This window comes from Podarcis gaigeae, assembly GCF_964106915.1.
Source record: "Podarcis gaigeae genome assembly, chromosome: 6".
NCBI classification, from domain to species: Eukaryota; Metazoa; Chordata; class Lepidosauria; order Squamata; family Lacertidae; genus Podarcis; species Podarcis gaigeae.
Window position 1 is genome coordinate 55,509,968 of NC_139682.1, and position 17,542 is coordinate 55,527,509.

General features: G+C 38.1%; 1 protein-coding gene across 1 annotated transcript in view; it reads right to left on the minus strand.

Moving 5' to 3' along the window:
- The window catches only part of FAF1 (Fas associated factor 1), a 165,691-nt gene that overhangs the window by 47,578 nt on the left and 100,571 nt on the right, over window positions 1–17,542 (minus strand). Inside the window, exons 12-13 of the mRNA XM_083742411.1 lie at window positions 15,984–16,065; window positions 3,614–3,768 (exon numbers count right to left, since the gene is read on the minus strand). Of these exons, the coding sequence (XP_083598537.1) occupies window positions 3,614–3,768; window positions 15,984–16,065 (237 nt within the window). The remainder of the gene's footprint in view (window positions 1–3,613; window positions 3,769–15,983; window positions 16,066–17,542) is intronic.

The window sequence follows — 17,542 nt, forward strand, 5'->3', positions numbered from 1 at the left end:
GAAAGGTCCCTTCCTCCCCTATCCCAGCAGCCACCTGTGCTATCACCAGCTTCTCCAGAGGATCAGGGGCTCCTCCTGAACAACATAAAAAAGGTATGATGGGGGTTTCTAGAGGAGGGAGAACCCACCCAAAATCAAGTCTGACCCTCCAGTTGGAGGAACAATTTCTCTATGAATGTCTTTCCACCCACTTAAGAGTCCAAGACATTTGCTTTAATTTTCAATAAAATATCTAACCTTAATCTGTCCTCATACCACCAAAGTGACAGGTCCATATTAAGTTAACAGATATTTGTAGATACACATAACAAAGTCTATCAACAATCATAGCCAGGACTTTATATTTTTAATATATTGTGTTGGGAAGATAGTAATTTAATATTACCCCATCTGTTAGATTTATATTGAAGTAGCCTTCACAATTTTCATGTGATAGCACTATGGTCTCTAGTTAGCAATTCATCACTCTCCCCATGCTGCATGAATAACCCTGCAGCCTAAGAGTAACCTAAATTTATATATATATATTAAGTATTAATTGTATTTTGACCTTCCCTATGCTCCACCTAGAATGGAAGCATGGCTGGGAGGGAGAAGAGAAGGCTCTCTCAGTAGCTGCACCCAATATCTTACCTCATGAAATGTGGCTGGCACCCTCTGTCATTGTTTTTCACTGGTTGTTGAAGACTTTTTTCTGGCAGGTTTTTCTTTTATGAGGTAGACAATGTTGTAATGATTTTTTAAAAAAACTGCTGATGTCATCTCTTTTAAAAAGTTTTTTTGCTCGTTTTATTAAATCGCAATCTTTATAGGCTGTAAGACACCCTGAGCAGAGTATTTATACAAGAAGGGTGGTTATAAATGCTCTAATGAAATAAAATTAAATAAAAAATCGTTTGTTTATATATAGCCATTTGAAAACTGCTATACAATAATTCCTTTGTCATAAACTGATAGCAAAACCCAAAAGTGTAAGCTTAAGCATCTTATTGTATTTCACAATCAGGTTCTAGATCCATTGAGAATAGCTATAAAGCCTTAAACAAGCCCTTTATTAAGTGTTTCTAAAAGTGTCATAAGGAGTTAATAGGACACAGCTGTACAGACTCTTTCTAATAAGCAGCTTCTGTCGCTTTGGTCACCACAGGTGTCTCTGTAACCTGCAAACTCTTATAACTAGTGTATCAAAGTTGTGCTACTTAATAGACTTCTTTAGTAAAACACAACAAAGCAATGACATGCCTGTTGATTGTCAGTCATAAAAAACCTCCCTCAAACACAGATTTTCAAAAGAAACTACACTGCAATTTTTTGTCATTGTAAAATAAAAGAAACTAGAGAATTAAACAGAGACTAGAACAATATAACAGCAGGCAGTCGACTGAACTTAGCCACTGCAGATGGTTTAGAAATAGTGTTTCCTTCGACACCAAGTTGTGGGATAAAAGGAAAGGAGGGAACTCCCTACCCCCAGTGAATGGCAGCATGTAAGATTTAGCCCAATCTCTTGTCCACATATTTTGCCGTGTTAAAAAGCATAGTTACTTCATTCATATCTGTGTTAGAAAGTACTTTTTATCCCTCTTTTCAATAGTAATTAAAACAATTAAAAGCACGGGTCAACACTGTGAACTAATCTAAATTAAATTAAGATTATGGTAAATGCATCCAAGTAGTCTGTGGAGTATTATGCAAGAACATTGCATGTTTCAGTCTTAATTTGAAAAGTTAACTGCAATTAACTCATTTGTAAGTTACCGGGCGGCATGGTGGAGGAGTGCACATGTCAGTGAACTAGTCCGATAGGAACACAAAACCATGTGATTTCTTAAGTGCTCTGTTTATATTAAGTAACAATTATCAATATCAACATGGAATGAGACCATCCTTGAAGTTAATAAAAAGGAGATCAGCTACTACAATTTTAAGATCCTTCCATCATAAAAATATATAGACATAGGCTCATTGGTACATACAATATTTCTAAAGACTATCATGATGAATGACATAACCCACACATTCCAACAGTTACAGAAAGAACTTTGGTAAGGAACTATTGCCAGCAGACAATTAAGTGCAATCTAAAGCCCAATAACTGTATCACCATATGGGAAAACTTCTGCCTTTATTTATCACAATTAGGCTGCATTTGACGAAAGACAAATGGATCAGATTAAATCCAGTGTAGCAATTCTGGATGTTTTTAATATTACAAAACTTTCCCACATGAGCTCAACACAGAGGCCCTTCAAACTAAACTTCCTGTGGTGTATTAAAAAACTATTAATAACAAAGAGACAGATGGAAAATGGGTATTTGTAGATGGTTCTGGTATTACACTTACATATCTATGCAATGCAATAGATTCTATACAGTTCATCGGGATGTGGGAACAGGTTGCAACTTGCTTACACCCTATAGGTCCATCCCACTGCTTTATTCCATCCCATAACAGAAAGTTCTCTCCTTTCTAATTCCCCATCCCAGACACAACAGATCACTGCATCAATCTGCAGGAGGTTTGCTACACTTCCTTCTTATACTACCCTTGAACTCATTCTCCAAGTCTGAATCTTTATACAGCCAAACTGGCACCACCACACACAAAGGGGAAGTATCATCAGGTGTGGAGAGAACCCAATGGTTTCCACCCAAAATGAAAAATCTTTAGGAAAACACAACCCTGAGGAAGAAACCCCAGAACAGGTAAAAGAGGACTTGGTATGTGTCAATCGGCACAGAAATGCTGATTTAGTATTGGGGGCTAATAGACAGAAAATCAAGTGGAGGAAAAAGAATAGGACAAAGTATGTGCTGAAAGAAGGCATGACTGGTAGGCTAGAAATCTGAACTGAAGAAGGCCACACTGGCCCAGTTCACATTACATCTTAAGCCATAGTAAAAATAAACTATGAAATAAACAATTTGAATGAGCAGCATGCTAGTGCATGCGTCTCAAAAGTGGATGCATTTCAAAAGTCCACATTATGCTTCTCCCCTAATCTACATATTTTTCCACACATGGAACAGCAAGCTAGTTAGTTTCCTTCCTGGCATGGAAGCAGCAGGAATGGAAGAAGAGTGAAGAATGGGCATTTGAGCAGTGTGTACCAGCAAGATCATTCACATTGAACTATAGTTTATTTTAACTACAGTTTAATATGATGTGTGAATCAGATCACCGCATCTCTTTGTTGAAGGTTCCACTTGTTGATAAAATGCTTTCCAGGTCTTCATTGGGTGATGGTGACTCTAAATGTATCCTCCAAGGCGCCAGAAAAGGATGCAGTCATAATGCCTCTCAGATATTTCACTGGTTCTCTTGCTCACTCTCCTCATTCACCTAACCCTGGCAGACAGGAGGAAGAGAATGGCCCAGGAGACTTGTGAATGAACAGAGTGGGGAAGGGTGTGTTGGACGCACAGTGGCGGCATCCTGAGAACATTAGCCTGTGAAAAGTAAATCACTGAACAATAAAGGCGGCGGGGGGGGGGGAGCAGTCCCAAAATCTATTATTTAAACAGACGGTATACTATGTAACATATATTATAAAGATACACTGAGTTTCCTGAGTTCTTAAAACAGTTTAATATTCAACTCCAAATTATTTACCTTGCTCTGTTTGCTTCTTTTGTCATATCCCATGCCCAGGTTATGAAGTTCTGACTAAGGTAGGAGACGATAGATTCGGCACAAAGCATTTGAGAACAGAACACGTTGGTTAGCACACTTTCGTCATGGTGGAGGTAGACAGCAAGCAGCTTTCTCTGAAAAACAGGGGGGGGGAGTGTTAGCATGATATTTTGATTTATTTGCCCACACCACCACCACTTTCAGATATAAGTGAAATTTCTGTCTCAGCCCTAACCAAATATTTTGGAGGCATCCTATTGATATTGCTGGAACATCCTTTCACCTATCTCAGCACCCAGCACTCCGCTGCTGCTTCCATAGAAACAATTCTTTGTTTAATGGTATTTGGAGAGAAAGTGAACTACTCTATTCTTGCGATCAAGAGCCCATGGCCAAAATGTTTATTTAAGAACATTTTTTCTACAGAAATAATAATGTTGTGACTATTATATAAAAAGAAGAAAAGTTTACATTCTGTCATGATCACCAAAATTGAATTTAGAATTCAATCAGTTGCAAATACTTACTACTGTACAACCAATAGCTGATTTTAATGCAATGGCATTAGGATAGGAGGTTTACTATGCATTAGGGAGAGGGAGAATTAAACAAGGGATGTAGCACCTTATTTCCTTTTGTGCACAGCAACACACACACACACACACAAAATGGATCTAGGGAAATTGTGTATTCAAAAATTTCTCTGGATCTGGGGCAAAATCTCTCATTTACTTGGGTTTTAGTCCTATGGAAAGAGCATTCCTGTGCAAACTAATCCCTGATTCCCAGGCCACATAGATAAAACTATATTGTGCATTGGGTAACATCCATCTATTCACAAAAGGGACAGAGATCCAGCAGAAAGGGGTGAGGCAAGACAAGGCAATTTCCCCTTCCACACTGTTCTGCAGGGTACCCACCTCTGGAGCAGCATGGGAGCTCTATGGGAAACTTGCCTCACCCACCACTAACCCCTCCACCCAAACTCCATTCATGCAAAGTCTCGATCTAACAGAGTATATTTATCTCATAACAACACTGATTTTTGTTTCAATTTCCTTTTTAAACTAACTAAATTGTTGAGTTTACAGTAAGTTACTCTAGCACACTATGCTGTTGCTTTGTTTTACCCAACATCTCAGGGAAATTGATAACTATCAAATTGTCTAGATTCTGAATTACGTTTGAAAATACAGTAGCTGATATAAAAAGAAAACTCACCAAAAAAATTCTGATACCACACAACTCATAGCTTGGAAATGTTATATAAAATTTTACAACATAAAATTTCATTCATTTACAAGTATTAATTTCACAGGTAGTTTCAAATCGTAATTTCATAGGTAGTTTTGTACTGCTGGTAGTTTCACAAACATTATTCCAGGAGGCTGCAGTGGCAAAGCCCACCATAGAAAGATGAGGTATAGTTCAGTTCTTTATATTTCAGCTTCTGTAGACAACAGACAAATTTAACTGAAACTTATTAAAATATTGTCCTGTTAATAAGCCCAAAACGTTACCAACCTGCAACTTTTTTCAACTAGCCTAAGAAAGTAGGAGCCTGTATTTCCATGGTGGAAATATGGGCTTCTTGGGTTTTGTAAGTGCCTTCTACCAAATGGACTGATGTGGGGAAGATGTTTTGCTGGCTCCAGAAGCAGTGAATCCCATTCATCTGCTGCCAGCATGGGAACCAAGTGGGTTGGTGGAGCAGGGATGGCTTTGTCCACCAGCCTGCTCAATTTCCTTACAACCTATGGCTACCTGGCAAGCTGTTCTCACATAAGGCTATTAAACCGCTTCTTCTTTAAGAGACACGAGTAATAATGAGCAAGCATCTTTCATGAAAACTATTGTCTTTTTATGATACATTCAGATCTGCCCCTCAAGGAATTGGCCAAGATGCAATTAGCTCAACACATAATGTGGGTTCTGAAATTGTGTTTCTGGAACACATTTTAAAAACAGTTTGCAATATGGCAAGAGGCAGGGGTTATAGGGAGTAAGAAATAGCACTGGGCATGCCCAAAGTAACTCTTTGGATCAGAGCCAATGTATTTAACCAGCTAAGAATTGCCAGTTAAAAATAAATATGTTGAATGCATAGAAACATCTGTTCTAACAACATATTCATTTAAATCAGCACATTTATAAAATACAGAGTTTGTGTAAGTCCTCAAAATCGATTTTAAAAGTATAAAACATTTCAACAGTAGACTTTGGAAAAGGGATTAGACATTTACATTAATGTTTGTCCGCTTTAATTTAAAAAGCGATTCAAAACCAAGTACACATGCACCAGAAAAGGCCACCAATAAGCCTAACATGCACAGTTCCATATAAGTGCAGTCAACAATGTTGACTGAAACTAAACTTGAAAATCCAGGGCACTAATGCACAATATCAGGCAATAAAACAGCATCTCAGTGGTGATATTTAATTTAAAAAAGAAGAAAGAGGCAGGAGAAGATCAGGCACTGTCTGTTTTGGAGGATCAGCCATTCTGCATTTCAAAGCGTGGATCTCTGCAATATCCAGGTTACTGTGCTAGAATCTCCACTATTATATAGCAGTTGTAAGAGAGGGAGGGCAAAGATGTGTTTACTCAGTGATTAGGGCCTTAGAATAAGCCGCTAGCTCCTAGAGAGACAGCTCACCACTTATTCATTTGGGCCAATTCACAAAGCCTAGAAAGATTAAACATCCATGCTGAGAAGACAAGCGAATGCAGACGGTGAAAAAGAAATAAAAATTCTTTAAAAACTCTTAGATGACTTCATTATTTTTTCCACAAGGAAACTTTAGGAAAGTGTTTAGTTAGAGAAAAACCCACATTGACCTCTCCCTAAACCCTTAATCTTTCCTTTGTGGTGGGACTGCTTTGTGGTAAGCGGATGGCTTTGCTCTCCTCTTTTCATTGGGAGCAGAGAAAAAAAGGCTCTTGAGAAACTCCTTTCGTCCCAAAGAAACAACCCCATGAAACTGTTAAATATAAGATTCCATGTGAATGAACTTTCCAAAATATGTACAGTTTAAAGCTAGGAGTTGAGGCCAAATACTAGAAAACAAGGCAGGTGCACACTTTAGCATATGTAAATTAGGAAATGGCCAAAAATATTTAACTACCCCCATTTATCGATTGAAATGCCATTTGGATTTCAAATTCAGATCATTCAGTTTGGCCATTTCTGGCACGAAGTAGAATCATATTCAGTCTCTTGGCTAAAGATGCCTTGGATTAAAATATATATATATACTAGAGTAGTAAAGATCCAAAAGTACTCTGGGAAGGAAATGACTACCAAATCTCAAAACTTCTAATTTACCAACATTAATAACAATTTCATTTAAAATATACAGGCAACATTTAGCAATAGTATGTGTAATGATTTGAGTCTGTGTTTTTCCTAATACCAAGAAACCTTGCATTTGCTACATTTCTACAAAAGAATCAATTAAAAACAAATCCACACAAACTGTTTTGGATGAAGCAGCAGCAAAATCGTAAAACACGAGAAGAAACCATCAATCAAAATGCTGAGTGGTCTTGAGGAGGTTAGCTTTTCAGTGACCAAACTCCTTAGCAAAGTTCCCGGGAATGTATTAAGATAATAGGAGCTTTGTCCCTTTAGATCTTCCTCTGTGAGGAAGTGAGGTAACAAGATTACTAAAAGGGCATTATCTGGAGAAAGTATTACTTGGAAGTGACACCACTATTTAATTCTGAGGAAGATTTTTCTTAAAAGCACCTGAGCTAGCCGCCAAAATCCAAATGGCTCACAATGTGATTTGGGGGCCTAGCTTTTGAAAATCCTACCTGAGCTGTTGGCTTGAGTGAGTGAGGCTTAAAACATGACTAAATTCTCTTAAATTCTGTTTGGTTAATTTTGGTTTGTTTATTTATTAAAATTATAATTAAGAGAAAAATTGAGAAATTACCATGGTTCAGTCATTAAAGATAAGATATTAGTATCTGGCATGATCTCTTTCCCTAGTGCATTGTTTCCTTTGGCAGACTTGCCTCAGAAAAGCACTTAATTTTTCAACCCAACAATCCTAAAAGGCAGAATATGCCACCATTTGAAATATATAGGCATGTATCCCTTAATTTTGAAATGCTAATTGCTTCTGAATGTAGGCGAAGCTTGTTAAGAATTATAAATTATTATTAAATCCAGTTTAATTTTCTGATCTTGCATTTGCAGCTATTCCCCCCCCCCCTCCATCAGTCTTAAGAAACCAAAGAATAAAGGGTATTAATAATAAGGTATTTAGTCATCAGCCCAAGAACAGTCCAGAATGACAGATAATATCGGAACAGAATAACAAAACAACTTTAATATCCACATTTTTCATTGTTTGTGGTCAAATCTCTTTTTAATTTTAAGTACAAAAGTATGTAAGACTTGTTTTATATTAAATAAAAAATATGTATGGGGTGTTCTGTTGCAGAATAACTATGTGGCCAATAAGGACTCTGTAGTCCTTAATTTGGTACCTTGTGCTAGAGAAAGGTAGCAACTGTGAGAAGATGAGCTCTGCACATGCGAAGGGACAGCTGATTTGCTTGCATTATTGAAAGAAATGGGAAAGCTTGCTTACATATCACAAATGCATGTGACAACATGCATGGACTTCTAAACCAGAGACAAAAATCTAATTAATCAACACCAAATATTATTTTTTTGCTAGGGGATGTATGACCCTATTCAAAAGAGGCTATTGACCAATTATCTGGACTCAAGACCCACCAACCCACAGGGCTTCCATCTTGCCAGTTTACTGGCCTTTATCTAGCCCATCACTGAGCCCTAGCATCAGCAGCCCAAGGATTGCGCAGCCTCTTGATTTGGCTATTTCAGATAAAAAGAGCTGGGTATCAGCAGCATACTGTTGACATTTCCCCCCAAATATCCAAATGATTTCCTTCAATGGCTTTTTTATAAATAACATTAGGGACAAGATAGTACCCCACAGCACCCCAAGGCCCAGGGTGCCAAAAGACAATCACCCAATTGAAAATGACCCAACACCTTCAATATCTATCCCACCAAATCAGCTTGGAAGGATACCATGGTGGTTGATATCAAAAGCCACTGAGAGATTAAGTAAAAATAACAGGTTTGCACTCTGCCTGTCCTTGTCCCAATAAAGAGAGTGACCAAGGTCAATTTAGTCCTATAACTAGGCCTAGATCCAGATTGAAATGGGTCAAGATAATCTGTTTCATCCAAGAGTACCTGCAACTGTTGAGACACAACCCTCTCAATCACCTTTCCTAAAAAGGGAGTATTTGTGACCAGGCAGCAGTTGTCACAGACCAATAGGAAAAGCATAGGCTTTTTCAGGTTTCAGGTAATATGTTTGAACAATAATAGTCTTTTGGGGAAAGGAATTGCAGTGCTCAGCCAGGATCTGTAGGTGGTACTGAAGACCAAGTTGTTGCTGACTTGATTTGAAATCTTTTGTTTTTAACTTTTGACCTAAATGTTTGCATTTAAAGTAGGTGTTGTTGTTGTATTATACAGTGCCATCCACATTGCTAGGCAAGCAGGGCCCAAGCAGACCAGAGTGCAGCAGCCTGCAGTTTAGTGTCCAGACCCTGAAAGCCAGAGAGGTGAGCAAACTGGCTTTCCCAGGCCCAGGGAGCCTGAGGGGGGCAAGGGAAGGAAGGAGAAGAGGGAAAGCCCCATCACACAAGTTATAGTCCTTGCACAAGGCTTCTGCTGACAGGGCTGCTTAGGTGGATCTTCTCTCTCAAATGTTATTTCTCCACATGCCATTCAACATGATTTCACACAACCATTTTTACCTCACATTTAATATCATGAAGTAGAACTAGGCAGCTGATAATTTCAGCACATTTAAAAATCGGAAGTACACAGATGAGTAAATTTGATAACCATATTGGTGAATCATTTTCAGCATCTAGATCTAAAGAACACATGATGAAGAAAACTCAAAAACCAAGCAATAATTTCATCCCCCTCCCCCAAAAAACCCAGTGTAAACCAATTAAGCATTTAGGATCAACCAAAGATTCAGAAACTTTGTAAAATAAGGATAACTAAATCTGTTTTAACTAAGAGCACTGGTTTAAATAAATGTAGTACTTTGCTTTTCCCTCTGTGGTGACGTACACACTCTTTAAAAAATATGATGCTACCTCATACTGAGCGAAGTAACCAGGTCCACCTAGACCACTACTCTGCTTGAACTAGCAGGACGTACCCACAGTTTCAGGTAGAAGTATTACCCAACCCTGCCACCAGAGTCATTTAAGCGGAAATCCCAAGGATTGAACTGGGAACCTTCTGCATACAGAACATGAGCTCAGCTGAAACACAAACACTCAACACACTTTTTACAAGATGTGTGACATCCTTGAGCTGCTTTATAGCATTCGGCCTACATTCATAATAATTTTAGGCTTGAAAATTAACGCAGTTTCTTAATATTTTCATAGTAAAATTTCAACACACTTGCATTGTGATTACCATTTTGACCAGCTTTGAATATGTATCACTTTCATAAAATGTTTGAAGTATTGCAAAATATATTACATGAATATACAGTATATATGAATATTTTTGTTTAACCTATGAAATACACAAAATAAATTTGGATTTTCTGCCCGTGGGCTAGGTTGGATGTGCATATGGATTGAGTTATTCTTATTCTTATCTATTCTAACCACTCACCTCCAAGCAATGTGTGTGGCCTCAACCAGATCATGTTGGCCACTGTGTTTATTTCAGTAAGTTGAAGTGAAGCATTACAGATGCCAATAGGTAATGTTTCCCTCTATCCACCTCAGGATTTGACTCGCAATTGATTCTCCCATCTGGTATTTGGGTTCAGCAGGAAAGCTTTGAGATTTAATTAATAATTTCAAAGCTTGAGTTCACTTTTGCTGAAGTTGCAATATCATGATATTAGAATAGTTTGCATCAGAATATTTGTTGAAAGAGATGCTGGAATTATTAAAGGTACAGTACTTCTGGCTTGCAGTTAAACATTCCAGTATTTTTATTTTGGAAATGTTATCAGACTGTCAGACAGGCCTATTCTTTTAGCAATTAAAATGCTGCAAAAAGTAAAGCTGCAAAATCTGAGAACAGTATGGAGACAGAAATTTTATTGCAACAGTGAAACACATTTTTCACATCTGTTTCATCATCAATCAGTGATCACCTTAATATACTTTCAGAACATACAGAAGGTTTGCTGAATTCCAGATTTTGTTATCTGAATGTCTTATGGCACCTGGATGGTAACAATATGGACCCCATTATGATTATTTGGCTAATCAAATTATGGATATAGAGGATATGATGCTGCTTTGCAGGAAAACAGAAAAAATTATATGAAAATAGGAAAACATTTACAGTATATAATAGCCATATTCAAGTATCTAAAGGGTTGCCACATGGAAGATGGAACATATTTTTCTCCTGCTCTGGAGGGTAGGACTCAAACCAATGGATTCAAGGTACAAGAAAGGAGTTTCTGACTAAACATCAGGAAGTAGTTTCTGACAGTAACAGCCGTTCGACAGTGGAACAGACTCCCTTGGGAGGTTGTGGAGTCTCCTTCCTTGGAGGTTTTTAAGCAGATGTTGGATGGCCATCTGTCAAGGATGCTTTAGTTGAGATTCCTGCATTGCAGGGGGTTGGACCAGATGACTCTGGGGGTCCCTTCCAACTCTGAAATTCTACAGTTCTATGATTAATTTTTTATCTTAGATAATCCAAGGACACACTCTTGGCTTCCCAATAAAATTGTAATAGTGTGTACTTGTGGGAAAACGTTTCAGTTTGTGTTCTTCCTTTTCTGGATAGTTGCTAGAAATTAAGAGGGGGTGCTCAGCATCCATTTGTTCCCAGGGCAAATGCTGAGGGGAATAGATTTTGGATCTGAGAATATGTTGGGGCGGGGGACTAAGTGGGGGAAATTAAATAAAATTAAATTTAAAAAGGCCAATTGAGAGTTAGCTTGCTCAGTGGACATTAAATGTGGTTGGCAAGGTAGAAAGCTGGTGGGAATAGAGTATCCTGGAGGGAGATAGTGAACAAGGGTCCCACTTGTATAACTGTGCTCATAAATCCAGGCAGTGCTGTAATCAATTTCATCTGCTAGAAGATCCTTCTGCCAAAAGCATTTATGAAGCATGTAAGGGTTCAATCTGAATTCGGTAACTAACCGGCCTGAAGCTGAATCCCAACATGGAAACATTGTGGGTGAGTGTTCTCAGGTTTGGGGATGAGGTTGCACTACCCATAAAGGAGCAGGTATGCAGTTTAGGGATACTCTTTGATCTACCATTGCCACTCGAGGCCCAGATGGCCTCAGTGTCCCAAAGTTCACGTTGCCAGCATTGCTGGTTCATTGGCTGAAATTCCCTTGTGCACAGGGATAGCTTAGCTAAGGTGATTTATGTTCTGGTAACCTCCTGGCTAGATTATGTGTGGCTGCCATGAGATGCCTTGGAAGCATCAGTCAGTGCGGAGCTTAGCTGCTAGAATTTTGATGAGTACAGCAAGAGTCATTCAATATTACTGCTATTTTGAAATATCTACACTAGCTGCTTGTTTGCTTTAGAGCCCAATTTCAAGTGCTGGTGCTTCCTTTTAAAGCCATAAATGGTTTGGACCTGAAGGTGTTCCTCTTTCACTACTAACCTATCCCTGTTTTAGGATCTTCTGGAGAGGCTCTGTTCCAAGTACCCTATTAAGCAGAAGTATGTTAAGCTTCCACAGAGGACAGATTTTTTCCTGTGGTGGTGCCCAACCTTGGAATGTAAAGAGGCATACATAGCACTGAAATTACAATATGGTGGGCACCAATAGACCTTCCTATCTACTCTTGCATCTTTGAACCTGGCAGTAGCATATGGCATGCATGCACGTATATAAGAAATGTGAAAAGATAACTCATATATAATAGCCATAACTTACAGATCATTTAAAGGTGGATTTAGTTAAATTCACATTTGAATTAGTACACTTACAGTATTCTATAGCATACCAACAATAAACTAGGCAGAAATAAACTTAGTTCATATGTGTGTTGTTGTTTTTAAAGAACTATATAGGTATCACTAAGACTTCTAACATGAATTTCTTTTCAGTAATTTTTATTAAAATTTCAAATTTCCATTATAGCCATCCATTCAACAACTTTCCTTCCAAGGTTCTTTTAATTTGTCCGCCATTCCTGCATATTTTTGTAAATCCATCTAATTCATTTCCCCATCTTACATACCTTTTAAATATGTTATACTGTTGCATTTACCTTAATACTGACACCGTTTCCAGCTGTACACAATTATTTTCAGCAAAAATTTTCCACTCCTCTTTAAATACCTGTTCTTCTTGCTCTCTTATTCTACTTGTTAGACCTGCTACCTCTGCATATTCTATCATCTTAAGTTCCAATCCTCCTTGCTATGGACCTCCCTCACCTTCCATTTTTGAGCTAACAAGATCTGAGAATTAAAAAGTTTTTATGACACCTGGGTACCTCTGTCTGAACCATTCCTAACAGAAATGACACTGGTTTTTGGGAATGTTGTTTTAAACTTTTTTTATCTCATTATATATCATTTCCCAATGTTCTTTGACTTTTTTGCATGCCCACCACATATGGAAAAAGTTCATTTCATTTCTTTACATTTCCAACACAAATCCGATTCCGCTTATACATCTTAGCCAGTGTTCGAAACTCCCATTGTTTGAAGTGCATTTTCTGGCAGCGAATTCCATTAGAGTGAACAGTTTCTGAGCTCTGGGAGCAGTACGACACCTAATATTTCAGATTAAAACTGCAAAGTGGAAGGAAAGGAGGATCTTTTTATGCCTCCCCACTTCCAGCCACTATCTGGAAAAGAAATCCTTTTAAGAATATTGGGGGGTGGGGGCAGGGGAAAGACTAGACCATGTGAAAAAAGAACATGATATTTTAGCTGCAGTTCATTCGTTTTCAGCCTTGTATTCTTGTTATAAGACAAGACATTTAGTTGTTGGTCCCAGAACCTAGGTTTAGCTCCTAGCTTTCATATCTCAGTTTCTAACACTGATCTTAGTTAGTCTTAGTTAGTCTACTTGGGGTTAGATACCATCTATGAATCATTTTCATGTGTTCTCTTTCGACGTGTAGTAAATTTCAGCTCTTTCTTTCAGAGTTTCTCCCAGAGGTTTAGTTCTATATTATACCCTATATAAATTGCCCAGTAGGTCACCTAGGCTTTAACTAGCTTGTCTTTTGTTTCCCATTCCAATAATTGCTTATATATTTTAGACAATAATTTTTTATTATTCTGCAATAACTCTCTTTCAAATTGTGAGATTTTCTCCAAAACTCAATTTTTCTTATCTAGTTTAAACATATCATATAATTCAGGGGTCAGCAAACTTTTTCAGCGGGGGGGGGGGGCGGTCCACTGTCCCTCAGACCTTGTGGGGGGCTGGACTATATTTTGAAGGGGGGGGGGGAATAAACGAATTCCTATGCCCCACAAATAACCCAGAGGTGCATTTTAAATAAAAGCACACATTCTACTAATGTAAAAACACAGATTCCCGGACCGTCTGTGGGCCGGATTTAGAAAGTGATTGGGCCGGATCCAGCCCCCAGGCCTTAGTTTGCCTACCCATGATATAATTGATAATATTGTAACCAATCAGTAACTTGGCTCTGCTTCTAACATGAATGTCAGGAAGGTTAGATTATGAGAGAGTCACAATATGTATGCAGGAGAAGACGGTCTTTTTGAAATCGGGCAATAACACATTTTCAGTAACTATATGTATCTTTAAAAAAAGAGATCACAATGTCTCTTCATCCATAAATAAATAAATAAATAAATAAATAAATAAATAAGCAAGCAAGCAAGCAAGCAAGCAAGCTACTACGTGTATACCAAGTACATAAGAAAAGTACAATTTCTAATAACCAGAACCTTTCATTAACTTTCTATTTTATTCATATATATATTTAGTTTATCCTTATTCATATTCACAAAAACTGCTAGATGTTTTCCTCACAAAGGATAAACAAAGTACAAAGAAACTAGTTTTTGCTCTGGAGCTGAAGCTGAGTTTTTACAGAACACCTTCTGCTCAGACAACTTAAAATTCCCCAAGAAAAAGGACAAGGTCTACACACACTCTTGGCTGCAAAGTGCTCTCAAATTAAATCAGTTTGAAGTGGTTTTCATTAAGATGGATTGAGTGTGGCATCGTGAGAAACACTTTATAAAATGTAGTGTTTTACTTAGTGATTAACTATATACCAGTTGATGAAGCTCCCTAAATCCTTCGTAATCCGACCACTCCAATAAACATTTAATGAGCATATAAATTCAAAAAGCCTAGCAGAGGATTTAAACCTTCAATCTTGTTTTTATTTACTCTTCCAACTCAATTTCTCACTTCAAGTTAAGAATGCTATTGCTTCAAGCTCGTCTGTTGCCCTGGTAAAATTAAGTGCCCTCTGCAGCTCAGTTTAGAACATATGGTTTCAGATTTCAATTATTTCAGAAGGAAAGTATATATTTTAGAAATTGTATTTTAAAAAACATTACTACTTCCTAATAACTACTCTTAAGGAAATCCTCCCATTAGGAAATGAGTGAAATTAGGAAATAATGTAAAAATGTAAGAGAGTTTGATCCTTTTAAACTTGTTATTCAGTTACTTGATACATTGGCCTGGTTCAAGTGTCTCTGTGGTTTAATGTGAACAAAAAAGTCCCCACTTCACTGCTCTCCCACTCATGCTGGAGCATGTTGGGAGCAACTACCCACAAGCCTTGGCTTCTTATGTCATTTGAATCCAAGCTTGTGGTTTGTTTTTCTAACAACTCACCCTTATTGCCGATAGCCAAGGTGTTGTATCCAATACTGCTGCTCCACTTGAGCATCATCAAAATCTATTCCAGAGACCCTCCAGAGCAGATTCTGGGTATGTGTGGGGAAAGGCGGAAGGCTCCGATCATGCAGTCAGAACCTCACTGACATAGTATCGGATACAACACTTGTGTTGTTCTTGGCTTACCACTTGTAGTTTGAGGAAAATAACCACTAGGGCTCAAACAACATGACAAGCCAAGGTTTATGATTCACCGCTTCCAGCGTGGCATAGTCGGAAATAGGGGCGAAAGTAAAGTAGGGGTGTCTGACCAGCATGCATTGCTGCTTGTTCATGTTAAGCCACAGTTAAACATTAACTATGCTTCAATGTGACATGCAAACATAACCAATTTTGGAACTAACTACTGCAATAGTTAATCAGTGTAGGAAGCGGCCCGAAAGGCATTTTAGACAGTATAGTATTAAAAATGTACTTACATCTCTGGCTTTTCCATAGAAAGCCTCTTGAAAAGCAGCCTCTAATGATCCAATAAAAAATACTGGATGGCAGTCACCATATCTGTGTGAATACCAAAAAGTTTCAATTAATTTTTTTTAAAATAAAAATAAAAATAAATGGGTTCCAGCACCTAATTTTTTTTTTTTTTTACAAAAACACAGAATAACTACATTTTCTAGGAAGCAATATTTTAAACATTTTATTTGCATTCAACACTTCATATCAACACACCACAATATATTTCAGGCATATACACATTTTTCATTTCTATATAGATAAAATTGTTATCTATCAAACTGAGAGCTACCAGGTCCAGAAATGCAACTCTGAGATAAAGAAGACTGACACTGAGAGCAGTCTCAAGTAAATGACTTTGGCATGCCTGAAATGTAAACGTTATCAATCTTATACTTAGCGTAAAACTTTAAGTTAAATGATAGAATGCCAGCTTTAAACAAACGATCCCACAAAAATCAATTTCTGTTCTTATTTGTTCATTTGTCTTCCAAGGGATAATGGGAAGACCTTCGCAGGAACAGGCCAGTGTTGGTAGCATAAACAGAAACTTATAGAGGAAGGGAGGGAGGGGTTTCTAAATGACACAAATGGAGAGCTGCTCTCCATGAGACATTTGCAGAGGTTTGCACTTTGCTTGTTACCCAAAATTGCAGAAAGCATAAGTACTTCCTGCCACACTTCTGACCATATGAAGTCGCTCAGAATAACAAAGCTTCAAAATCAAAACTCACAAGTTTGAGCCACTAAAGTTCCCATGGTAGAGCTAACTGCACGAAACTGCATTAGCTACAAGAACAATTTGTAGAGTACGGTAAATAGTATTGTCTCCTCACCTTCCGTAACTGCATTAAGTTTATTCATAGCCATTCGACCCAGCCTCAGCTAACTACATTTCCTTCCCTTTCTTCCTAATCTGGAATCGGATGGAAAAATACTCTCAACCGGATGTTAAACTATCCCACTGCTCACTGAAAGCAGAGAAATTCAAAAGGTAAAATAAGACTTGTCCTTTTGAAGGTAGCTGGGTAATAGGAATATTGAAGAGAAGAGTGTAGAAATTGAAAACTTGCTCCTACAGGCAGCTGGATCCTACTCAAAAGCCACCCTTCCACCAAAACCAACACTGTCAGTCTTGTAATGGCTGCTGGAGATAGGCACCTAAGAACAGTTCTCAAAACCTGAGCTGCATGGCTTAGGAAGCTGCCTTATGTGGAATGATACCATGGACTGGCAGTAGCTCTCTGAGGTTTCATTCACATATGTACCTGGAGATGCACAATACACATCAGGAGGCTTAGTTTGGTAAGGATCGAGTATACGCTTTCAGAGTTAACACAAAATATGATGGTAAATGAGCCATCATAACTGCTAGAGCAGGCCTCCCCAAACTCGGCCCTCCAGATGTTTTGGGACTATAACTCCCATCATCTCTAGCTAACAGGACCAGTGGTCAGAGATGATGGGAATTGTAGTCACAAAACATCTGGATGGCCGAGTTTGGGGATGCTTGTGGTAGAGA